This window comes from Dryobates pubescens, chromosome 33 (assembly GCF_014839835.1).
Source record: "Dryobates pubescens isolate bDryPub1 chromosome 33, bDryPub1.pri, whole genome shotgun sequence".
Lineage (NCBI taxonomy): Eukaryota > Metazoa > Chordata > Aves > Piciformes > Picidae > Dryobates > Dryobates pubescens.
This window is the reverse complement of record NC_071644.1, coordinates 2,226,707-2,252,520: the sequence shown is the minus strand read 5'-3', so window position 1 is coordinate 2,252,520 and position 25,814 is coordinate 2,226,707. Positions and strand designations below refer to the sequence as shown.

The window sequence follows — 25,814 nt, the reverse complement described above, 5'->3', positions numbered from 1 at the left end:
AGGGGGAGGCAGGGAGGGAGAAGCCTGCAGCTTCCCCAGGTCCTGGGGGGGGGCGGGGAGGCTGCCAGGCGGCAGGTTGGAGTGGATGAGGTCCTTCCCACCCTGGCTCCCTGCCTCTGTGGCCTTCCTGCCCCCTCTCCTACCGAGGCCACGAAGAGGTCTCCGATCTTCTCGGTGGAGTCCCACTCGGCCACGCGGGAGGCCAGGGCGATCTGGAACATGGAGTGGCACTGCAGGATCTCCTTCAGCCGCAGGAACACCACCTGGCACTTGCGAGCGCTCAGCACCTTCGGCTCCATCTCCAGCAGGGGGTTCCTGTAGTCCTGGGGGAGATGGCAGCAGGGTCCTGCCCCCTCAGTCCTGGGGGAGATGGCAGCAGGGTCCTGTCCCCCCCTCAGTCCTGGGGGAGATGGCAGCAGGGTCCTGCCCCCCCCTCAGCCCTGGGGGAGATGGCATCAGGGTCCTCCCCTCAATCCTGGGGGAGATGGCAACAGGGTCCTGCCCCCCCTCAACCCTTGGGGAGATGGCATCAGGGTCCTGCCCCCCTCAACCCTTGGGGAGATGGCAACAGGGTCCTGCCCCACCCCAATCCGCGGGGAGATGCCATCAGGGTCCTGCCCCCCTCAGTCCTGGGGGAGATGGCATCAGTGTACCCCCATCAATCCTGGGGGAGATGCCATCAGCATCCTCCCCTCAATCCTGGGGGAGATGCCATCAGTGCCCTGCCCCACTCAACCCTGGGGGAGATGCCATCAGTGTCCCCCCCTCCTCATTTCTGGGCAAGATGCCACCAGCGTCCCCCCACCCTCGACCCTGGGCAAGATGCCACCAGCCCCCTCCCTCAATCCTGGGGGTGATGCCATCAGTGTCCCCCCCATCCTCATTTCTGGGGGAGATGCCACCAGCATTCCCTCTCAACCCTGGGGGAGATGCCACCAGCATCCCCCCTCAACCCTCAATCCGGTAGGAGATGCCATCCACATCCCCCCACCTCCAATCCTGTGGGAAATGCCTTCAGCAGCCCCCACCTCATCCCTACACCCCTCCAAACACCCCCTAAGAAAAGGGGGGAGGGGGGAGGGAGCTTCCCCCACCTGCAGGATGCGTTTCAAGGAGTCCACATAGCTCCGCTCACTCTGCACGATGGAGCCCAGGATGTGGCGCCGGACAACCTGCAGGGGGGCAGCAGGGCACAGGCAGGGTCATACAAACACAGAATGGTCAGGGGTGGAAGGGACCTCAAGGATCAGCCAGTTCCAACCCCCTGCCATGGGCAGGGACACCTCACACCACAGCAGGTTGCTCACAGCCACCTCCAGCCTGGCTGCAAACACCTCCAGGCAGGAGGCTTCCACCACCTCCCTGGGCAGCCTGTGCCAGGCTCTCACCACCCTCCTGGGGAACAACTTCTTCCTCACAGCCAATCTCAATCTCCCCACTTCTAGATTTGCTCCATCCCCCCCAGTCCTATCACTGCCTAACACCCTCAAAAGTCCCTCCCCAGCTTCCTTGTAGGCCCCCTTCAGATGCTGGAAGGCCACAAGAAGGTCTCCTGGGAGCCTTCTCTTCTCCAGACTGAAAGGACTGAGGTTGGGGACTGAGAGCAGTGGAAGGGGAAAGGGACCTGGGGGTGCTGGTGGATGGAAGGATGACCATGAGCCAGCAGTGTGCTCTGGTGGCCAGGAAGGCCAATGCCATTCTGGGCTGGATTAGAAGGGCTGTGACCAGTAGGTCCAGAGAGGTTCTCCTCCCCCTCTACTCTGCCCTGCTGAGGCCACATCTGGAATATTGTGTCCAGTCCTGGGCCCCTCAGGTCAAGAAAGACCTCAGGGAACTGCTTGAGTCCAGCAGAGCCACAAAAATGCTGAAGGCAGTGGAACATCTCCCTTATGAGGAGAGCCTGAGGGAGCTGAGGGCTCTGTAGCTTGGAGAGGAGGAGCCTGGGGGTGACCTCGTTCATGCTGCACAACCCCAACTCTCTCACTCTGTCTCCATAGCACAGCAGCTCCAGCCCTCTGCTCAGCCTCATGGCCCTTCTCTGGACACCTTCCAGCACCTCCAGATCCTTCCTGGCACAGAGGCTCCAGAACTGGACCCAGAGCTCCAGCTGTGGTCTCAGCAGAGTGGAGTAAAGGGGCAGAATCCCCTCCCTGGCCCTGCTGGCTTCGATTCTCTTGCTGCAGCTTCCTCCACATCTCCCAGCCATGCAATCCACCCCCAGCAAAACAGAGTCCTTGGCAGCAAACCCTCCTAAAAGCCCACCTGCCTGCACCACCCCCTGGGCAGAGACAAGCCAGGCCTTAAATCCCCTTTGTGTCTGCATTACACACAAAGGGCCTGTGGAGATCAGGCAATGGCTTCAATGGCTGTCACTCCCTGACACCCTAAAAAGTGCCTCCCCAGCTTTCTCCTAGGCCCCCTTAAGATGGTGGAAGGTCACTGTGGCTTGTGTGTGCCCCCTCTCCCCCCAGAATAACACAGTCTGGGGGGGGCTGCAGCACAGGCACAGGGCCCTGCAGAAGTGCTGACACAGCAGCATCGCCTTCTGCTGACTCGCCCCTTCCCTCCTTGCTCAATCACAGGAGAAGGGGAAGCTCTGCTCCCCACCCAAAACCCCTCCCCCTACCCCCCAAAAAAAACCCCTAACCCACCCCATGCCAACCTGCTGTGGGCTCAGCCCCTCAGGCATGGGGCCCAGCTCTGGTGGGGGGTGCTTCATGTCAGAGACTGTGACCTCCAGGAAACCTGTGTCCTCCTCCTCCGAGTCCCCTGTAAGAGTGGGGGGAAACAAATGCCACAACCATATGCCAACCCCCCCCAGTTTTAGAGGGTTTTTCTGGGGGGGGAGGGGTCTAAAGAAGCCTTCATAGCTTCAGCAGCAGCTTGGCTGGGGATGGGTTTCGATTTGGGGCTGTGAGCAGTGATGGATCCCAGCGTCCTCCCTGCATTGTGTGTCCCTCCCCGTGCTCCGGCCACTGTCACCGGACACCAGCATGAGTCAGGCTGCCAGCAGGGACCCAGCCAGCTGCCTGCAGGAAGGGGACAAAAAGCCTCTGCCTGCCCCCAAAACCCACCTTAGCTGAGGGTGGGGTGGGGGGGGAAAAAAAAAAGATCCCTTTCCTCCTTGCTCCACAAGTGGGTGAGAGCCAGGGGAAACGGGGGGAGTAAAAAGGAGGCAAAAGCAGCAGGGAGAATGGAGAAGGCAAGAGGCAAGCACTGGCTGGGCAGCCTGGGGAGCCCTTACCCGAGGCTGAAGCAGCTGAGGAGGAGGAGTAGGAGCGAGCCAAGGTGGCATCCTGATGGCTGGACAGCCTCTTCTTCCACATGGCCTCAAGGCCCTGCTACGGCCACCCCGGCCCCATCCCCACCGCCTATTAATAGCTGCCAAGGGGGAGGGCTGGCTGAGGCTGCAGGGGAGGGCTGCTGGTGGCTGGGTGACCTTTTTCCTTCCCTAATTTTGGGCAGGGAGGATTCAGTCACCCTTGGCTGCCAGCTCCAAGACCTCCTCCTCCTCTTCCTCCTCCTCATCTCCGTGCCCTGGGGCTGGGATGCTCCGCAGCAGCCTGGCCGAGAGGATCCCCTCCCGCACCTCAGGGATCAAATCCGCCCCCACCCCCCCCCACCCCAAGACCAAAGAAGCGTTTCAGCCCCCACCTCAGGGAGGTTTAAGCCAGGCTGGGGACATGCAGCAAGGCTGGGACACACAAGCTGGATCCCCCAGGAAGCCTTGGCCAGGCTCCAAGGCCACCTACTGGGATCCTACCTCCCCTGTGATGCTCCAGGGAGACCCTCGAGCTCCGGCGGGCAGGAGGCTGCTTTTCCACCTCCGCCGCCCTCCTCCTCCTCTCCCCATCCCCTGCACAACAGCAGGAGGGTTAAGAAAAACAACCACCCCCCATCCCCCCAAAATAAAACCCACAACCACCCAAAATAATCAGTGCTCTGTGTCCAAGGGGGGGGCACCCATGGGTGCTGGGCATGGTCCACTGGTCCCAAAAGGCCATGGGTGGTTGGAGCGAGGAGTGAGCCGACCCGACCAAGCTTGCACAGGGATGCAAAGAGTGGGAAAAACAAATCAAGGGGAAGCTTAAACCACAGAAAGGAAATCAGCAAAGCTGAAAGCCATGAGAAGTCACATGGAATTATTTTTTCCCCCCACTTAATACCCTCCAAAAGGCCTTTGCTTGGCTCTCAGAAGCCAAGGCAGCAGCTTTCCCCACTAACCCGGTGCCTCTCTGCGGTGCAGGAAGGTCACTTTCCTCATCACGGCGATCTTGGTCTTCTCCAAACCATCCTTGGTGCCACTTTTGGCTGCTTTCATCAGTTGGGTCATCTGGACAGGGAGGATGAGAGGGACCAGGAGGCTCGAGGCAGCACTAGGACCCCACTCTGGGGCTGGACACAGCAATGTCATTGGCCCCAGGAGGGCATCCCCGCTCTGAGCATCACCCACCAATTCAGACCCAGATGCAGAGCACCATCCCCTTGAGGGCATCTCCTCCAAGCATCATCCCCCATGTTAGGGCTGGATGCACCAGTGCCAGCCCCTTGAAGCCCTCTCCTCTGAGCACTGTCCACATTTTAGCTCCAGCTAGAGTGGTACCATCATCCACTTGGGAGCATCTCCTCTGAGCACTGTCCCCTCTGAGCACCATTCCCTATTTCAGGTCCAGGTTAGAGTGGTACCATCCCCATGAGGACATCCCTCTGAGCACCATTCCCTATTTCAGGTCCAGGTTAGAGTGGTACCATCCCCATGAGGACATCCCTCTGAGCACCATTCCCCATTTCAGATCCAGTAAGAGTGGTACCATCCCCTTGGGGACATCCCCTCTGAGCACCATTCCCCATTTCAGATCCAGTAAGAGTGGTACCATCCCCATGAGGACATCCCCTCTGAGCACCATCCCCGTTTCAGATGCAGATGTAGAGGCACTATCCCCTTGGGGACATCTCCTCTGAGCATCATCTGCCATTTTGGGTCCAGATGGAGTGGTGCCATCCCCTTGGGGACATCCCCTCCACAAACCATCTCCCATTTTGGGTCCAGATGGAGTGGCACCACCCCTCTGAGGACATCTCTTCTGAGCACTGTCCCTCTTTCTGGCTCCAGATACAGTGGAAGCCATCCCCTAGGGGACACCTGCTCTCAGCACTGCTCCCTCCAAACACTGCTCCCCATTTGGGGTTCAGAGAAGGTTCTCCCACCCCCCTGGGGACATCTTCAAACATCATTCCCCATTTTAGTTGTGGATACATCAGCTCCATCTCCTCTGAGCATGGCCCCCTCCAATCATCACTCCCCATCTGGAGTCCAGCTAGAGTGGTACCACCCTGTTGGAGACCCTCTGAGCATCAGCCCCCATTTTGGCTCCAGATGCAGAGGTTATCATCCCCCTTGGAGATACCCCCTGCAGGAACCCTCCCCTTTTTCCTGTACAGCCCAATGGGGAGGAAGAGGAGGCACATGGCTGAGGAAGAAGGATGCTCCAGCATCTCTCCTGGCTCCACAGGGAGGCAGCCAGGGGCAAGCAGGCACAGGCAAAGCAGCAGCATGCAGCAGCAGAAGCAAGGGGGAGGGAGGAGGGAAGGGAGGCATGAGCACATCCATCCATCCACCCCCTCCTCAGAGCTGGGGGTTTGTGTGTGAGGGAGCAAAGGGCTGGGCTGTGGGGGCCTTTCACACCTCACATCACAGCAACTCTGACAGCCCAAGCTGACACTGGGGTCACCTTCCCAAGCCCAAACTGGCCAGAAATAGGCCAGCCCAGAGGGTGTGAGGCCGGGAAGAGGGTTTGAGGCTGGGAGAGGGTTTGTGCCGTTTCTATACCTCCCAGGAGTCTCCTTCCCCACCTGATTTCCACACCCTGTCTCAGGGGCAAAAAAACCTTCTCAGGTCCATCTATCCCCGTGGGCAACCTTGGCTTCATCCAAACGCCCCTTGAAAGAAAACAGAACACCCAACAAGCAACAGGGTTTGGGCAAGCAGGGGGGAGCTGCAAGACAGATGGCCAAGAGAGGCAGCTTCGTGGTGCTTAAGCCCACTTCTGATCTCCTCTGGGGGATAGCATGGGATGAAGTTCAGCCTGGATGAATCCCAACCCCACCATGGGAAATTGAGGGGGATGAAAGGGCAAAGGGATGGGGGGGGGGGGGGGGGACAGTACCTTCCAATCGTACTTCTGCTTCAGCTCCTGCATGTCTCTCCCCCCAACTCTTAAAGCCAGGATGTCCCTCTTAGTCCTGGCGTATCTCTCCTTTAGTCTATTCAGGTCTGGAGAAAGCTGAGCCCCAAGCAAACCAGGCAGGAGGAGGAGAAGGCAGAGCAGGCCAGAGAAGGCAGAGGAGAGATCCAGGTAGGCAGCCAAAAAAAACACAAGAGGAGAAATCATCCCAAAGCAGCACTGGAGCAGGCAGCAGCTGCCCTGAACGCCACTCGCAGCTCGAGCTGGGGAGAAAGGAGCAAGCAGAGGGGCAGGCAGCAGCCAGGCTCCGGCAGTGCAGGAAGGCACAGGGCAAGGGGGGAGAGAGCAACAATGTAATACAACATGAAATGAAGAACAAGAAAGGGAGGAAAGAGAGGAAGGAGAGGGAGGGAGGGAAGGAGGGAAGGAGGGAGGGAAGGAGGGAGGGAGGGAGGGAGGGAGGGAGGGAGGGAGGGAAGGAGGGAAGGAGGGAAGGAGGGAAGGAGGGAAGGAGGGAAGGAGGGATGGAGGGAAGGAGGGAAGGGGGGATGGAGGGATGGAGGGGTGGAGGGAAGGAGGGAAGGAGGGGGAGGGGAAGGAGGGAGAGGGGAAGGAGGGAAGGAGGGAAGGAGGGAAGGAGGGAAGGAGGGAAGTAGGGAAGGAGGGAAGGAGGGAAGCAGGGAAGGAGGGAATGAGGGAAGGAGGGAAGGAGGGAAGGAGGGAAGGAGGGAAGGAGGAAGGAGGGAAGGAGGGAAAGGAGGGAAGGAGGGAAGGAGGGAAGGAGGGAAGGAGGGAAGGAGGGAAGGAGGGAAGGAGGGAAGGAGGGAAGGAGGGAAGGAGGGAAGGAGGGAAGGAGGGAAGGAGGGAAGGAGGGAAGGAGGGAAAAGGGGGACAGGGGACAAGGGAAAGGGGGACAGGGGACAAGGGAAAGGGGGACAGGGGACAAGGGAAAGGGGGACAGGGGACAAGGGAAAGGGGAACAGGGGAAAGAGAAAGGGGGACAGGGGAAACAAAGGGAAAGGGGACCAGGGGAAAAGGGAAAGGGGGACAGGGGAAAAGGGAAAGGGGGACAGGGGAAAAGGGAAAGGGGGACAGGGGAAAAGGGAAAGGGGGACAGGGGAAAAGGGAAAGGGGGACAGGGGAAAAGGGAAAGGGGGACAGGGGAAAAGGGAAAGGGGGACAGGGGAAAAGGGAAAGGGGGACAGGGAAAAGGGAAAGGGGGACAGGGAAAAGGGAACAGAAAAAAAAGAAGCAAAAAAAAAGGAAGGAAAAACAGAAAGAAAAAGAAAAGAAAGCGAAGGAAAGGAAAATAAATAAAAAGAAATGAAAATATAACTAAAAATAGGGAAGGAAAAACACCCCCAGTGACATGAAAGCCCTGAAGTTTCAGGCTGGCCCCGGCAGCTGCAGCATCCTCTTCATCACCATCTGCGGGAGCTTCATGCAAGAAAACCCAGAGTGGGGGGAAAGAAAAACCCCAGGCAAAACCAAAAGGGGACTAACATTCAGACCCATGAGAGTGACTGAGGGCTTGCAGTGCTACCTTGGGCTGGAAGGACGCTCGGTGCTTGGCGGGCTCAGCCTCGGGCTTGCTGTCCTCGCCCGAATCCTCGCTGTAGCTCTCGAACTCGCTGGAGCTCCAGCCCAAGTCCTCGGCCAGCCGCGGCCCCTCGCCACGCTGCACCTCCTCATAGATCAGGCTGTGCTCGGTCCCCAGGCCTGGAAAGGAGAGCAGCTCCTTCAAGCCTCCAGAGGGGACCCCCAGGAAATGCTCCAAGTGCTCACAGTTTGAGGGTGAGGTAGCTTAGGGTAGGGTAGGGTAGGAATAGAATAGAAATAAGAATAGAACAGAATAAGAATAGAACAGAATAAGAATAGAACAGAATAAGAACAGAATAAGAATAAGAATAGAATAGAATTAACCAGGTTGGAAAAGACCTCAGAGATCATCAAGGCCAACCTATCACCCAGCACCATGTGAGCAACTAAACCATGGCACCAAGTGCCTCATCCAGGCTCTCCCTAAACACCTCCAGGGATGGGGACTCCACCACCTCCCTGGGCAGCACATCCCAGTGCCTAATCAGCCTTTGGTGAGGAAGAGCTTCCTGATAGCAAACCTAAACCTCCCCTGGTGCAGCTTCATCCCATGCCCTCTTGTCCTGTTGCTGGTTGCCTGGGAGAAGAGCCCAAGAGATACAGAATGGAATACAGAATGAACCAGGTTGGAAAAGACCTCAGAGATCATCCAGTCCAACCTCTCACCCAACACCATCTGATCAACCAAACCATGGCACCAAGTGCCTCAGCCAGGCTCTTCCTAAACACCTCCAGGGATGGGGACTCCACCACCTCCCTGGGCAGCACATCCCCATGGCCAATCTCTCTGTCTGGGAAGAATTTCTTCCTAACATCCAGCCTGAACCTCCCCTGGCACAGCTTGAGACTGTGCCCTCTTGTTCTGGGGCTGGGTGCCTGAGAGAAGAGACCAACCCCCAGATGGCTACAGCCTCCCTTCAGGGAGTTGGAGAGAGCAGAAATGGTTTGGTTGGAAAAGAGCTTTAAGGTCATGGAGTTCAACCCTGAGCCCAGCCCTGCTCAGGGCACCACCAAACCATGGCCCTCAGCACCACATCTCCAGGGCTCGGAAAGCCCTCCAGGGCTGGGGACTGCACCACTGCCCTGGGCAGCCTGGGCCAGGCCTGGACAACCCTCAAGGGCAAGAAATTGTTCCTGGTGTCCAACTTAAACCTTCCTTAAGGCAACTTGAGGCAATTTCCTCTTGTCCTGTCACTTGTTCCCTGGGAGAAGAGACCAATTCTAACCTCACTCCAACCTCCTTTCAGGGAGCTGCAGACAGCCAGAAGGTCTCCCCTCAGCCTTCTCTTCCCCAGGCTGAACACCCCCAGCTCCCTCAGCTGCTCCTCTCCAACCCTGTTCTCCAGCCCCTTCCCCAGCCTCCTTGCCCTTCTCTGAACCTGCTCCAGCCTCTCAATGTCCTTCCTGGAGTGAGGAGCCCAGAACTGAACCCAGCACTCAAGCTGTGGCCTCAGCAGTGCCCAGTCCAGCAGCACAGTCCCTGCCCTGGTTCTGCTATTTCTCATCCAGAGCAGGATGATGCTGCTGCCCTTCATGGCCACCTGGGCACCCCTGGCTCATCTTCAGCTGCTGACAACCAACACCCCCAGGGCCTTTTCTGCTGGGCACTTCCCAGTCACTCTGCCCCCAGCCTGGAGCCTTCATGGGGTTGCTGTGACCCTAGTGCAGGACCCAGCCCTTGGCCTTGTTGAACCTCATCCCACTGGCCTCAGCCCATGGACCAGCCTAGCCAGGTCCCTCTGTAGAGCCTCCAACTCTCCTTCAGATCAAAATCCCTCCCAGCCTGGTGTCATCTGCAAACAGACTGAGGGTGCCTTGATCATCTTGTCCAGATGAAGACAAAACAGAACAGGTCCCAGTACTGAGCCTTGGGGAAGACAGAAGGTCTTGCAACCCCTGTGGGGACACTTCTGCTTTCACCCCTTCCAACCCCCAGTGGTTATCCCAGGCTTATCCCTGCCCACATCCCCTTCCAGGATCCCCTGCCTCCCAGAGCATGCCTCAGTTTGCCCAGGTGGAAAATGAACTCATGGCCACCAAGGAGCCAGGGTGGGGGTGGGAGAGGTTTGTCCCTACCATCCTGGTCAGCATCGAGGGTCTCACAGGGGACATCATCATAGATCACATCATCCTCCACTGGTGGGAACTGGAAGCGTTCATCTTGGGGGGGGCACAAACAAAACAAAGCCCCCAAGGACTCAGGTCAGCACCCAAGGGGCAAACCAGGCTGGAGAAAACCCTCCCAAGCCATGGCAGGGTTGGTTTGTCAGCAGTTTTAACCCACCTTGGCTGATGCTTTTCCTCTTCCAGGCCTGGCCATTGATGGGGGGGTCTCCACCAGCCTCCCCATTGCTCATCCCTGCTGGCAGCCTGCAAGGAATGGGGTCAGGGAGCACCCCAGGGTGTGAACCTCCTGGGATCAGCTGCACCCAAGCCTCTCATCCCCCTCCCCATCACCCCCAGCTCTTACTGCAGAGGCTCACAAGCCCAGAATGAAGCTCAAATTCGTGCCCCCCACCCCACCATCACCTGGCCACACCTCCACAGATGGGAGGCTCCGGGAGTTTAGAGTCCACCAGGAGGAATAATCCCTCCCTTGCACCCAGATTTACATCTTCCTCCCCCAAATTCCAGAGCTGGGGCAAACACCAGCCCCCTCTGAGCACCAAACAAAGGAGGTTCTCCCTCCTCTCCTCATCTGGGAGCTGCAGGAGTTCATCTCAAACCCCTTAACGGTACTCAAAAGGCCTCACAGATCCCCAGGGCTGCGAGGTGCACCCCAAAATTCCAGAGCCCCTTATGTGGGGAGACAGTGGGGAGCCTGAGGCCTGGCACTGGGCTGTGACATGTCAAACACTGAGGGACAAACCCCAGAGCTGTGCTTCAGAGGACTCAAAGCCCCCACCCCCAAAATCCACCCCCAAACCCCACGTACCCTTCCTGGGCCTCGGGCACCACCCCATCTGCGGAGGCAAAACAGCAAAGAGAAACAGGGCTGGCACCCAGGCTCGCAGCAGGGCCACCCTGGGCACCCAGAGGTGACAGAGTGGGGACATGGAGGACACTGGAGCCCCTCCCCCCCCTCCCCTGCTCCTCACCAGTGCCGGAGCTGGCAGCTCTTCGCCTGCGAGGCGGCGCCCGGAGGACAGCCTCACCGCCCGGCTCAGCCGTGGAGTCGTCTTCCTCCTCCTCCTCCTCCTCCTCCTCTTCCTCGCTGTCCTCAAAGTCAAAGGCTTCCCCAAGATCCTCCACCCCGTGGGGCAGGGGGCTGGGGGGCTCTGGGACGAGATGGTCACCTGCAGGGAGGCAGCCTGTCACTCGGTGTCCTCCTTGAAGCGCCGCCGTGCCCCGGGGGAGACGGTGGCGGCCGAGGGCGACAGAACCTTCCCTCCCCCAAACCCACACAGCACAACAGCCCTTTGGGATTCCATCACCCCAAGAAGCTCTGCTGGGGGCTTGTAGGGTGCTCCCCACCCAATCTGATGCACCCCCTTCCTGCCCAAGGCTGGGTGTGTCCAACCCCCCCCCCAGATAACCTACCCCCACCCCCAGCGGGCTGACAGTACCTACTGCAGGGTGCGGAGGCAGCTCGGATGAAGCCATGGCGCAGGGGGGCCAGATGCTCCACCTGGGCCCTTCTCTGAGGCTTCCCTGTGAGAAAGGAGAAATGGGTTGAGAGGGGAGATCAGCCTCCTCCCCCCACCAGATCCAGCCCTGGGAGCCCAGGAGTGATGGATCCAGCTCCAGCAAAACCTTGCAAGGAAGTACAAAAGCTGCTCTCAGGTCCCAGTTTGCAGGGCAAGTCCAGCTCCAGCCCTGGGGATTTATCCTGTGCAGGGCAAGTCCAGCTCCAGCCCTGGGGATTTATCCTGTGCAGGGCAAGTCCAGCTCCAGCCCTGGGAATTTATCCTGTGCAGGGCAAGTCCAGCTCCTGCCCTGGGGATTTATCCTGTGCAGGGCAAGTCCAGCTCCAGCCCTGGGGATTTATCCTGCACAGGGCAAGTCCAGCTCCATGCCCTGGGGATTTATCCTGTGCAGGGCAAGTCCAGCTCCTGCCCTGGGGATTTATCCTGTGCAGGGCAAGTCCAGCTCCTGCCCTGGGGATTTATCCTGTGCAGGGCAAGTCCAGCTCCAGCCCTGGGAATTTATCCTGTGCAGGGCAAGTCCAGCTCCAGCCCTGGGAATTTATCCTGTGCAGGGCAAGTCCAGCTCCAGCCCTGGGGATTTATCCTGTGCAGGGCAAGTCCAGCTCCAGCCCTGGGGATTTATCCTCTGCAGGGCAAGTCCAGCTCCAGCCCTGGGAATTTATCCTGTGCAGGGCAAGTCCAGCTCCTGCCCTGGGGATTTATCCTGTGCAGGGCAAGTCCAGCTCCTGCCCTGGGGATTTATCCTGTGCAGGGCAAGTCCAGCTCCAGCCCTGGGGATTTATCCTGTGCAGGGCAAGTCCAGCTCCTGCCCTGGGAATTTATCCTGTGCAGGGCAAGTCCAGCTCCAGCCCTGGGGATTTATCCTGTGCAGGGCAAGTCCAGCTCCTGCCCTGGGAATTTATCCTGTGCAGGGCAAGTCCAGCTCCAGCCCTGGGAATTTATCCTGTGCAGGGCAAGCCCAGCCCCAAGCATGCAGCCTGAAGGTCTCAGAGGGTTGGGAAGCGCCAAGCATCCTCCTTGCGATCGATGGCTCATCCGCACTGGTAACCAGAGATGCCCCAGCAGGGCACCCTGAAAGGTCACCAAGAGGAAGAGGAAGGACAGAGCAAGGGATTCCCAGTCCTCAGGGACAATAGAGCAGAGAGAAATGGCACCTGAGAGGCTGGCAAAGAGGAGAACAGGGCCAAAAGCGACAGGTTTGGGCCTGCTGGAAGCAGAAGCTGGTGCACGAAGGATGCTCTGCTCCAAGGAGCTGTGACCTGCACTGGGTTAGGAACTGGCTGGAGGCTGAGCCCAGAGGTTGAGCTGCTGGAAGGTGTCCAGAGAAGGGCAACAAAGCTGGGGAGGGGTCTGGAGCACAGCCCTGGGAGGAGAGGCTGAGGGAGCTGGGGTTGCTTAGCCTGGAGAAGAGGAGGCTGAGGGGAGACCTTCTTGCTCTTTGCAACTCCCTGCAGGGAGGTTGTAGCCAGGTGGGGGTTGGTCTCTTCTGCCAGGCAGACACCCAGCCCCAGAACAAGAGGACACAGTCTCAAGCTGTGCCAGGAGAGGTTCAGGCTGGAGGTGAGGAGAAAGTTCTTCCCAGCAAGACAGATTGGCCATTGGAATGTGCTGCCCAGGGAGGTAGTGGAGTCCCCATCCCTGGAGGTGTTCAAGAGGGGTTTGGATGTGGCCCTTGGAGCCATGGTTTGGTTAGCCATGAGGTCTGTGGTGACAGGTTGGACTTGATGATCTCTGAGATCCTTTCCAACCTTGTTGAATCTATGATTCTATGACCTCCACCTCCAGCTACCACTTCTCCTGGGACAGGAGGGCTTCAGGGGATACACAGCCCCAGGAGGATCCCCCCAGAAGGACCCATTTATGCTTTTGGTACCAAAACCCTCCTGGGCTGCAGCCCTACATAGTTTTCATGGAATCATCAAGGTTGGAAGAGAGCTCCAGGCTCAGGGAGTCCAACCAGCAACCCAACCCTGCCAGCTCACCACCAAACCATGTCCCTAAGTGCCATGGCCACAAGTTCCTTAACACCTCCAGGGCTAAGGACTCCACCACTGCCCTGGGCAGCCTGGGCCAGTGCCTGGCCACTCTCAAAGGGAAGGAAATGGTTTCTAATATCCACCCTGAGTCTCCCCTGGAGCAACTAGTGGCCAATTCCTCTTGCCCCATCACTTTCTTCTTAGGAGAAGAGAACCAATCCCCACCTGGCTCCAGTTGCCTTTCAGGGAGCTGTATAGAGCCAGAAGGTCTCTCCTCAGCCTCCTTTCCTCCAGACTCAACACCCCCAGCTCCCTCAGCTGCTCCTCAAGAGACCTCTTCTCCAGACCCTTCAGCAGCTTCCCTGCCCTTCTCTGGACCTGCTCCAGCCTCTCAATGTCCTTCTTGGAGTGAGGAGCCCCAAACTGAACCCAGCACTCAAGCTGTGGCCTCAGCAGTGCCCAGTCCAGCAGGACAGTCCCTGCCCTGCTCCTGCTGGCCACACTGCTGCTGATCCAGGCCAGGCTGCTGATGGCCTCCTTGGCCACCTGGGCACCCCAGGCTCATCTTCAGGCAGCTGCTGAACAACATCCACAGAGCCTTTTCTGCTGGGCACTTTCCAGCCACTCTGCCCCCAGCCTGGAGCCTTCATGGGGTTGTTGTGACCCAAGAGCAGGACCCAGCCCTTGGCCTTGTTGAACCTCACCCCACTGGCCTCAGCCCATGGATGCAGCCTGGCCAGGTCCATTTGCAGAGCCCCCAACCCTCCAGCAGCTCAAGAGTCCCTCCCAGCTTGGTGTCATGTGCAGAGTGACTGAGGCTGCCTCCATTCCCTCATCCAGGTCATTGCTAAAGGTATTAACCAAAACTGCCCCCAGCACTGAGCCCTGGGGGACTCCACTTGAGACCAGCCTGCAGCTGCCTCCATTCCCCACCACTCTCTGGGCTCAAGCCACACAGCTCCAGCACCACATGTCCATACATGTCTATGTACACAGGTCCAGAGAGCAGCAGGAGGGAGCTGAGGTCTGGGCTCACCTCCCTAGGCTGCCTTTCCCCCTGGAACACAAGCAGCAGACCCTCTGCAATCACAGCACAGGCACGAGATGCTGCAACCCCTCTGAACTGCAAAGCTCTCAGCGACCCCCCCCGCCAAAACATCAAGCTAAACCCCACTCTACCCTTCCTCAGCCCTACAACCACAAGAATCAACCTCTCCTTCCTCTCCTTGGCCTGTGCTGCTGCAGCAAGCAGCCTTTTCCAGCCACTTTTGCAAGCCATGAAGCCAGCTGACTGCATAAACACATTAATGGGGACTGATCTGGGAGGAGGATCCACAGAAGACTTCCTTTTTCCTCCTCCTTGAACTCTTTCCCTGGCCCTGGAAGCAGAAAGGGGTTGGCAGCCAGAGCTGCTCTCATGTATCACCCAATCTGCTTCCCATTAGTGCAGGCAATTCCCTTCTCTCACTCCTCTCTTGCAAGCTCCAAGTCCGCTCCCCTATGCCAACCACCCCATAAATCAACCACAAGAAATAGAACCCTGCTAAATCCAACCCCACTGGGAGAGGCAGAGCTGAGACCACAGTGAAATGAAACTAAAGCCTATCTCTGTGCAGTGAGAGCTCCAAAAAGGAGGGGGGGGTTAGGGGGGAAAAGTCACTAAAACAATCCAAACAAGAGGTGGAGGAAAGCAAAATAAAACCACCTGGGACAAAACAAAGCCAGCAAGGAGAGGCTGCTGGTTGGATCCAGAGAGCAGTTTGCTCCCTGGGTTGTTTAGGCTCCTCCAGGAAGCTGAGGGGTTGTGGATCGGGAGAGGGAAGCAGGAAGAGGATCACAGAATCAGTAAGGTTGGGAAAAGAGCTCAGAGATCAGCAAGTCCAACCCAACAGCTCCTGACAGCTAAAGCATGGCTCCAAGGGCCACATCCAAGCCCCTCTTGAACACCTCCAGGGATGGGGACTCCACCACCTCCCTGGGCAGCACATCCCAATGGTCAACAACTCTCTCTGGGAAGAACTTTCTCCTCACCTCCAGCCTAAACCTCCCCTGGCACAGCTTGAGACTGTGTCCTCTTGTTCTGGGGCTGGCTGCCTGGCTGGGAGAAGAGACCAACCCCCAGCTGGCTCCAACCTCCCTTCAGGGAGTTGCAGAGAGCAAGAAGGTCTCCCCTGAGCCTCCTCTTCTGCAGGCTAAGCAACCCCAGCTCCCTCAGCCTCTCCTCCCAGGGCTGTGCTCCAGACCCCTCCCCAGCTTTCTTGCCCTTCTCTGGACACCTTCCAGCAGCTCAACCTCTTTCCTGACCTGAGGAGCCCAGAACTGGACACAGGACTCCAGGTGTGGCCTAAGCAGTGCTGAGCACAGGGCACAAGGACTTCCCTGCTCCTGCTGGCCACACTCTTCCTGATGCAGGCCAGGATGCCCTTGGCCTTCTTGGCTGCCTGGGCACACTGCTGGCTCCTGTTCAGCTGCTGCCAACCACTACCCCCAGGTCCCTCTCTGCCTGGCTGCTCTCAGCCACTCTGCCCCCAGCCTGTAGCACTGCCTGGGGTTGCTGTGGCCAAAGTGCAGCCCCTGGCACTTGGACTTGTTGAATGCCATCCTGTTGGCCTCTGCCCTTCTGCCCAGCCTGGCAAGGTCCCTCTGCAGAGCTCTCCTGCCCTCTAACAGATCAACTCCTGCCCCCAGCTTGGTGTCAGCTGCAAATTCACTGCTGATGGACTCAATGCCCTCCTCCAGATCATCAATAAAGATATTGACCAGGCTGGGGCCCAGCACTGATCCCTGGGGCACACCACTGGTGCCTGGCTGCCAGCTGGCTGTGGCACCATTCACCACCACTCTCTGGGCTCAGCCTCCAGCCAGTTCCTAACCCAGCTCAGAGAGCTGCTGTCCAAGCCAGGGGCTGACAGCTTGGCCAGGAGCTTGCTGTGGGGGATGGTGGCAAAGGCCTTGCTGCATCCCAGGCAGACCTCATCCACAGCCTGCCCCACAGCCACCAGGCAGTCACCTCGGCATGGAAGAAGATCAGGTTGGTCAGGCAGGACCTGCCCTGCCTGAATCCATGCTGGCTGAAGTGCCTGATCCCTGATTTTATCCCAGAGCAGGGTAAGGAGAAGGTCTCTTTCCATTCTGACAGCTGACACAAGCTCCTCATCAAGCCCAGTTTGACCCAGGGCTGCTCACTTGCCCCAGGGTTGGCCACTTGGCCTGTCAGGAACACACCTGGCCCTGAGAAGCACAAACCAATCCACCCCAAACTTTGCTAAATTAGAGGCAAAATGGTTATTTTGTGGGGGTTTTTCCCCCAAGGGAAAGCTGCTGGCAGGGGTAGAAGCATGCCAGCAGCAAAACACATCCCATGGGATGAAGGGGAATGAGCTGCCCTACAGGGAAATGCTCCCAAACCAGCCTGGGGTGGCAGAAAAAGGGCTGTGGGATAATCCAAGAAGGATGTGGCAATGCAGGATAATCCATGAAGGATTCAGGGATATTATGCATGGGGGGAGGGGGGAAAGTGGATTTAAATCCCTAGGATTCCCCAAACTTTGCTAAATTAGAGCAAAAATGGTTATTCTGTGTATTTTTCCCCCAAAGCAAAGCTGCTGGCAGGGGTGGGAGCATCCCAGCAGCAAAACACATCCCATGGGATGAAGGGGAAGGAGCTGCCCTACAGGGAAATGCTCCCAAACCAGCCTGGGGTGGCAGGAAAAGGGCTGTGGGACAATGCAAGGAGGATGTCAGGATGTGATATGATCCATGGGAACACAAAACCAGATTGAAATCCATAGGATTCCCAGCTGGAAGCAGCATCCCAGGGTGAGGGTTCAGCCTCATCTCCCTCCTGACCTGGATGGGAAGGGGAAAAATAAACTGAGCAGGCTCTAAATAGAGGCAGAAGAGCAGCAGCATCTGCTGAGCCCTGCAGGCTCTGACACCCATTTGGGTTTATTTTGGCTATTTTTAGCTACCAGGCCAGAGCGACAGGGCCCAGCTGGCAGGGCTGGCTGCCAGCCACCCCCTCCACCAGCCCACACTCAGACACTGGTCCCTACCACATCCTACCCAGCCCCTTGGCTTTCAGTTGTAAATAGCCCCAGAGGGCTGCCCCACAGCCTGCCTGGGCTGCAGCAAGGCCTTTGCCACCATCCCCCACAGCAAGCTCCTGGCCAAGCTGTCAGCCCCTGGCTTGGCAGCAGCTCTCTGAGCTGGGCTAGGAACTGGCTGGAGGCTGAGCCCAGAGAGTGGTGGGGAATGGTGCCACAGCCAGCTGGCAGCCAGGCACCAGTGGTGTGCCCCAGGGATCAGTGCTGGGCCCCAGCCTGGTCAATATCTTTATTGAAGATCTGGAGGAGGGCATTGAGTCCATCAGCAGTGAATGTGCAGCAGACACCAAGCTGGGGGCAGGAGTTGAGCTGTTAGAGGGTTGGAGAGCTCTGCAGAGGGACCTTGCCAGGCTGGACAGAAGGGCAGAGCCCAACAGGATGGCATTGAACAAGTCCAAGTGCCAGGGGCTGCACTTTGGCCACAACAACCCCAGGCAGTGCTACAGGCTGGGGGCAGAGTGGCTGAGAGCAGCCAGGCAGAGAGGGACCTGGGGGTAGTGGTTGGCAGCAGCTGAACAGGAGCCAGCAGTGTGCCCAGGGGGCCAAGAAGGCCAAGGGCATCCTGGCCTGCAGCAGGAAGAGTGTGGCCAGCAGGAGCAGGGAAGTCCTTGTGCCCTGTGCTCAGCATTGCTTAGGCCACACCTGGAGTCCTGTGTCCAGTTCTGGGCTCCTCAGCTTAGGAAAGAGGTTGAGCTGCTGGAAGGTGTCCAGAGAAGGGCAACAAAGCTGGGGAGGGGTCTGGAGCACAGCCCTGGGAGGAGAGGCTGAGGGAGCTGGGGTTGCTTAGCCTGCAGAGGAGGAGGCTCAGGGGAGACCTTCTTGCTCTCTGCAACTCCCTGAAGGGAGGTTGTAGCCAGGTGGGGGTTGGTCTCTTCTCCCAGCCAGGCAGCCAGCCCCAGAACAAGAGGCCACAGTCTCAAGCTGTGCCAGGGGAGGTTTAGGCTGGAGGTGAGGAGAAAGTTCTTCCCAGAGAGAGTTGTTGACCATTGGAATGTGCTGCCCAGGGAGGTGGTGGAGTCCCCATCCCTGGAGGTGTTCAAGAGGGGATTGGATGTGGCACTTGGAGCTATGGTTTAGTTAGTTATGAGGTGCTGGGTGACAGCTTGGACTTGCTGATCTCTGAGCTCTTTTCCAACCTTATTGATTCTATAGGGCAAAATAAAAATCATTCCATTATATCCCAGCAGGGATTTAGGTTGGGGAAGCCCTCTGGCTCCTTGCTGCACCCTCCCTGCCCCCCCTAACCCTTCCATGTTAAGCCCTCCCTATAGACAACCCAATATTCTCAATTTCTCCTCCTGTTTTGCAACCACTTGTTCAGGAACTCCCTAAATTAATGAGGGTTACACACACCCCCCCACAAAAAATGCAGCATTTCACTTTTCCTGCTGCTATTTAGGGGCCAAAATTGCTCTCTGCAACAAAAATTGCTCTCTGCAACAAAAATTGCTCTCTGCAACTAAGCACCAGGCTAAAACCCAGATAAAATGGGAGACAAAACATATACTGAAGGGGGAGGGGGGATAATAAAGTACCATTAAAAGGAAATTAAATACATTTAATAAGCCATTATTGAAAATAAACAGATTTCACTAGAATTAAAAAGTAAGTTAAAGGGATTGAACTAGGAGTAAAATAAATGTAAGACCCAGGTAAAATGAGAGGGGGGGGAAAAAAAACCACATCCTGAAGGGGAGGTTAATAAAGTAGCATTAAGAGGAAACTGAATACATTTAATAAGTCATTATTTAAAACAAATAGATTTAACTGTTACTTAAAATACATTTAAAGGGCCTCAACTATCACTTAAAATACATTTAAAGGTTCAGCTATTACTTAAAATGCATTTAAAGGGCTCAGCTATTACTTAAAATACATTTAAAGGGCCCAACTATTACTTAAAATACATTTAAAGGGCTCAACTATTACTCAAAATAAACTTTAAAGGTTCAACTATTAGTTTAAATAAATAGATTTTACCATTACTTGAAGGCCAAAAGGGGCAACCATTACTTGGAAGCCAAAAGGGGCAACCATCACTGGAAGGCCAAAAGGGGCAACCATCACTGGAAGGCCAAAGGGGCAACCACCACTTGGAAGCCCAAAGGGGCAACCACCACTTGGAGGCCCAAAGGGGCAACCATCACTTGGAGGCCAAAAGGGGCAACCATCACCTGGAGGCCAAAAGGGGCAACCATCACCTGGAGGCCAAAAGGGGCAACCATCACCTGGAGGCCAAAAGGGGCAACCATCACCTGGAGGCCAAAAGGGGCAACCATCACCTGGAGGCCAAAAGGGGCAACCATCACCTGGAGGCCAAAAGGGGCAACCATCACCTGGAGGCCAAAAGGGGCAACCATCACCTGGAGGCCAAAAGGGGCAACCATCACTTGGAAGCCAAAAGGGGCAACCATCACTTGGAAGCCAAAAGGGGCAACCACCACTTGGAAGCCCAAAGGGGCAACCATTACTTGGAAGCCCAAAGGGGCAACCACCACTTGGAAGCCAAAAGGGGCAACCATCACTGGAAGGCCAAAAGGGGCAACCATCACTTGGAAGCCAAAAGGGGCAACCATTACTTGGAAGCCAAAAGGGGCAACCATTACTTGGAAGCCCAAAGGGGCAACCATCACTTGGAAGCCCAAAGGGGCAACCATCACTGGAAGGCCAAAAGGGGCAACCATCACTTGGAAGCCAAAAGGGGCAACCATCACTTGGAAGCCAAAAGGGGCAACCACCACTTGGAAGCCCAAAGGGGCAACTATTAGCTTAAATAGATTTAGCTAATAAATAGATTTAACTATTAGTTTAAATGGATTTAACTAATAAATGGATTTAACTAATAAATGGACTAAATAGACTTAATAAACAGACAAAATACACTTAATAAACAGAATAAATACACTTAATAAACAGAATAAATACACTTAATAAACAGAATAAATACACTTAATAAACAGAATAAATAATAAACAGACTTAATAAACAGACTAGACTTAATAAACAGACTAGACTTAATAAACAGACTAGACTTAATAAACAGACTAGACTTAATAAACAGACTAGACTTAATAGACTTTATTAATAAATAGATTTAACTATCATTTCAAAGAAATATATTTATCATTTCAAATAAATATTCCCATTAAAATCTAATTTTAATAATTAGAATTAAATTAAACCTATTTCATTAGGACTGACCCCAAATTAAATACACTTAATAAATCCCTATGGGAAAAATAAAGGTTAAACTTGGCTTAATAATGGAGTTATTAGGGACTCCTTCACTCAGTGGGCCTAAGAGTAAAGCAGTGTTAGAAGTAAGCAATCCAAAGGGTGGAAGAGTAAAAGAGTTGGCAAAATAAATCATCAAGGGGGGGCCTAGTGTTCCATTATTATGAATAATTATTAATATATTACTTTTAATAATAAACTGGGGTTAAAAAAAATAATCATCAAGTGGGTCTAATACTCAACTTATTAAAAATTAATAAGCTGGGCTTAATAATAAAGTTGTCTTGAGAAATGAAGTGGGGGTGAGACTAAAGTATTATCAACAAATAAGAAGCTGGGATTAATCATAGGCTGCTACTAAAAAAAATTGCTAATCAATAATAAAGAGGTTTTAATACTAAATTAGGACCTAAAATAATTAATCTGGGTTTAATGAAGGAGGTTTAACACTAAATTAGCATCTAAAATCAATTATAAATTGGGGTTGATTAAGGCTATTACTAGAGGTAGTAAAGTGGTGTTTGAGCCGCAAGTATTAGCAACAGTAAATAAAGTGGGCTTAAGAGGCTAATAATAATTAAGATAATACATCATAAAAGCAGTAAAAATTAATAAATGATAATTAATGAATAACCAATAATAATCTGGTCTTAAATGCTCACTAAAAGCAACTAATAAAGTGGTGCTTGGTCCTCCAGTATTAGCAACAAGAAATTAAGTGGTCTTAAGAGGCTAATAATAATAGATAAAATAATAAATAATATTAATACATAAATATTAAATAATATTAAATTAATAGTAAAGAATATTAAATTAATGTTAAAATAATAATAAATATATTAAATATTAATACATAATACTAAATTAATAATTAATTATAAACTGGTGGTTTATCATTAAAAGTTACTAATAAAGTGGCTTTGACACTAAAGTATTAGCACAAATACATAATAAACTGGTCTTAATATAGTAAAGATATAATAATAATGATAATAATGATGATGATGATAATAATAATTATGATAATTATAATGATGATGATTATAATAATGATGATTGGAATAGAATAGAATAGAATAGCATGGAATAGAATAGAATAGACCAGGTTGGAAGAGACCTTCAAGATCATCGTGTCCAACCTATCAACTAATCCAACGCCACCTGATCAACTAAGCCCTGGCACCAAGCACCCCATCAAGTCTCCTCCTGAACACCTCCAATGATGGGGACTCCACTACCTCCCCAGGCAGCCCATTCCAATGGGCAATCATTCTCTCTGTGTAGAACTTCTTCCTAACATCCAGCCTAAACCTCCCCTGGTGCAGCCTGAGACTGTGTCCTCTTGTTCTGGTGCTGGGTTCCTGCCTGGGAGAAGAGACCAACCCCCACCTGGCTCCAACCTCCCTTCAGGGAGTTGCAGAGAGCAAGAAGGTCTCCCCTGAGCCTCCTCCTCTCCAGGCTAAGCAACCCCAGCTCCCTCAGCCTCTCCTCCCAGGGCTGTGCTCCAGACCCCTCCCCAGCTTTCTTGCCCTTCTCTGGACACCTTCCAGCAGCTCAACCTCTTTCCTAACCTGAGGAGCCCAGAACTGGACACAGGACTCCAGGTGTGGCCTCAGCAGCGCTGAGCACAGGGCACAAGGACTTCCCTGCTCCTGCTGGCCACACTGCTCCTGCTGCAGGCCAGGATGCCCTTGGCCTTCTTGGCCACCTGGGCACACTGCAGGCTCATGTTCAGCCTACCATCTACCCGCACCCCCAGGTCCCTCTCTACCTGGCCGCTCTCCAACCGCTCCGACACCACTGATGATAATAATCATCTGTTCTTAAACTGTCAATAAAAGCAACTAATAAAATGGGTTTCACATTTAAGTACTCTAAAAAAATGAATATTAAGCTGGTCCTAAGAGCCTGTTACTACAAGATAATTAATCAAGTGGCCTTAATATTAAACCACCAGCATTAAAAACAGCCAATAAAGGGGGGTTGATATTTAAGCATTCTAAAAGGTGAACAGCAAACTGGCCCTTAGGAGGCTGTTGCTAAATGAATTCATTAATAACTGGTGCCAATAAGCAGCTGTCACCAAAAATAAAGTGGGCTTGACACTAAAGTGTTATAAAATAAATCAATTTGTGTTATTAGGGGATTATTAATTAGAAACAAAAAGTAATGAAGTGGTCTTAATATAAGAGACTGTCACTAAAACAAGGAAATAATTAAGTGGTCTGAGGAATGAAACAGCACTCAAAAGATGTAACAAAGGGGATTGGATATTCAATTATTCTTAAGTATTTAGTAATTCTTAAATATTAATAATAATTATTATTAAATATTAATAATAATTATTATTATAATGGTAATTATAATAGTAATGAGAATGATAATAATGATAATGATGATGATGATAATGATGATGATAATAATGATAATGATGATGATAATGATAATAATAATCATTTATTCTGAAACATTAATAATAAATTTAATAGACTTATTAAAACACTATATTAGACTTATTTAATAGACTTAGCTATATAATAGACTTCTTTCAACATCAATGATGAATTTAATAGACTTATTTCAACATTATCATAGACTTATTTAATAGACTTGTAGAAACATTACTAATAAACATTAACAACATTAATATTAGCATTAAAATTAGTATTAGCTTGACATTATAATAAGCATTAATAATAGACTTGTATTAATATCAGTATTAAAATTAGTATTAACTTGACATTAATCATAAACATTAATACTAGACTTGTATAAACATTATTAATAAACTTAATATACTTATCTATACACCATAATAGACCTTTATTTAATAGACTTATTTAAGCATTAATAATAAACTTAATAGACTGATCTATACATTATAATAGACTTATTTAATAGACTTTTATTTAATAGACTTATTTAAGCATTAATAATAAACTTAACAGACTTATCTATACATTATAATAGACTTGTATGTAATAGACTTATTTAAGCATTATTAATACACTTAATAGACTTATTTAATAGACTTTTATATAATAGACTTATTTAAGCATTAATAATAAACTTAATAGACTTATCTATACATTATAATAGACTTATTTAATAGGCTTGTATATAATAGACTTATTTAAGCCTTAATAACAAATTTAATAGACTGTTGATAAACAGCAAACTGATGCTAATAATAAACAGGCTTTAACAGCCTATTAATAAACTGATGCTAATGATAAATAGGTCTTAACAGCCCGCTAATAAGCAAACTGATGCTAATAATAAATAGGCTTTAATAGCCTATTAATAAACAAATAAACTGATGCCAGTAATAAATAGGCCTTCATAGCCTATTACTAAACAAGCACTAAACTGATGCTAGTAATATTATTCGACATAAATAATTAATGGAGTAATAATTAAGCAGGGGGGGCGGAACATTGCAGCCCCTTCACCCTCTTGGCACCCAGGCAAAGCGCAGCGCAGCCCAGCGCACTTCCAGCGGGAGGGCAATTTGCCCTTTCCTCGCTGTCCAATTTCTCCGGGAGGAAGCTGTCACTTCCCCACCTCCCCCTCGCAAACCTCTCGGCTCCCAGCAGGTGCTCCGAAGCCCAGCGGGAAAGCCAACCACCCCCGCGGGCAAGGTTCGCAACCCCCCGCCCCGCGGTGAGCTCCTGCAGAAACCAAGGCGGGGGGTGGGGGAAAGCAGCAAAGGACTGGGTGTGGGCAACGATTTCCGCCTCTCCCCTCCCCAAACTTGCTCTTTTTTTAACCCAAATACTCCAAAGCGATTCCCTTCTCCTTGCTGTTTCCACAGCCGGACGCAGGGCAGCGAACAAAAGCCGCCAAGCGCTGGGGAGGCAGCGGGGAGGCGAAGGGTGACCTCCTCCTCCTCCTCCTCGCCCTCCCTCCTCCTCGCCCCGGCACGCCATGAAACCGACACAAATCCCTTCCCCGGCGCCTTCCCGTCAGGATTTACAGGGATTCGGGGAGTTTGGGGAAGGGAAGGCAGGATTCCGGCTGACCTGGGAAGGCCGCGTCTCCTCCGGCTTTGTGTCCGCATCGGCCGCGCAAGGTTCCCCCCGCCGGCCCCGGGCGGGGAGGCGACGAGAGGGAACGGACCCGGCTCCCCGCAGCCCAGCTGCAGCGGCGCCCACCCACCACAACGGGGTGCCCGGGGTGGGGAGGGGGAGGCACCCAACCCACCCCACAGCCCCTCAGCCCAGGGCCGGCGGCCGAGCGGGAGCCGCGGTCCAGCGGCTGCAGCGAGGGATGCTGGGATTTGGGGCAGCATCTCCCTCCCTCTCCCCTCCTCCTCCTCCTCCTCCTCTTCTTCCCACACAGCTCTGATTTACATCTCTGCGCTTCCCAGTCCTAATAAATAACCCCCCTCACACACACACATAGAGCCCCCTCCCCGGCAGGATTTGCCCCCCTTCTCCTCCCCTATTAACCCCTCGTATGCCAGAGCGATTCATTAACCCTCTCGCTGCCTGCACACAAACCAACTCAGGGAGCTTCCAACTCTTCTCCAGAGGCTTGTTTTCCTTCACCCCCCCCCCACCTTCCCTCTGGGATATTTGCCCTCCAAACCGCTGCTTTCAAGGCTAGCAAGCCCCAAACCCCACACCTCCACATCCCAAACCAACGCAACAAGTCCAAGTGCCAGGAGCTGCACTTTGGCTACAGCAACCCCATGCAGAGCTACAGGCTGGGGACAGAGTGGCTGAGAGCAGCCAGGCAGAGAGGGACCTGGGGGTGCATTGAATGACAGCCGCCTAAACATGAGCCAGCAGGGTGCCCAGGGGGCCAAGAAGGCCAAGGGCATCCTGGCCTGCATTAGGAACAGTGTGGCCAGCAGGAGCAGGGAAGTCCTTGTGCCCTGTGCTCAGCACTGCTCAGGCCACACCTGGAGTCCTGTGTCCAGTTCTGGGCTCCTCAGGTTAGGAAAGAGGTTGAGCTGCTGGAAGGTGTCCAGAGAAGGGCAAGAAATCTGGGGAGGGGTCTGGAGCACAGCCCTGGGAGGAGAGGCTGAGGGAGCTGGGGTTGCTTAGCCTGCAGAAGAGGAGG

General features: G+C 53.5%; 1 protein-coding gene across 1 annotated transcript in view; it reads right to left on the bottom strand.

Annotated features, from left to right (window-relative positions):
* The window catches only part of ARHGEF10L (Rho guanine nucleotide exchange factor 10 like), a 52,224-nt gene extending 27,513 nt beyond the window's left edge, over nucleotides 1-24,711 (bottom strand). Inside the window, exons 1-13 of the mRNA XM_054175857.1 lie at nucleotides 24,686-24,711; nucleotides 11,351-11,435; nucleotides 10,883-11,080; nucleotides 10,720-10,747; nucleotides 10,069-10,154; nucleotides 9,861-9,944; nucleotides 7,729-7,904; nucleotides 6,168-6,284; nucleotides 4,225-4,333; nucleotides 3,764-3,856; nucleotides 2,663-2,769; nucleotides 1,095-1,172; nucleotides 144-323 (exon numbers count right to left, since the gene is read on the bottom strand). Coding sequence (XP_054031832.1) covers nucleotides 144-323; nucleotides 1,095-1,172; nucleotides 2,663-2,769; nucleotides 3,764-3,856; nucleotides 4,225-4,333; nucleotides 6,168-6,284; nucleotides 7,729-7,904; nucleotides 9,861-9,944; nucleotides 10,069-10,154; nucleotides 10,720-10,747; nucleotides 10,883-11,080; nucleotides 11,351-11,387 — 1,293 coding nt within the window. The 5' untranslated portion in view covers nucleotides 11,388-11,435; nucleotides 24,686-24,711. The remainder of the gene's footprint in view (nucleotides 1-143; nucleotides 324-1,094; nucleotides 1,173-2,662; nucleotides 2,770-3,763; nucleotides 3,857-4,224; nucleotides 4,334-6,167; nucleotides 6,285-7,728; nucleotides 7,905-9,860; nucleotides 9,945-10,068; nucleotides 10,155-10,719; nucleotides 10,748-10,882; nucleotides 11,081-11,350; nucleotides 11,436-24,685) is intronic.
* Nucleotides 24,712-25,814: the final 1,103 nt, after the last annotated feature.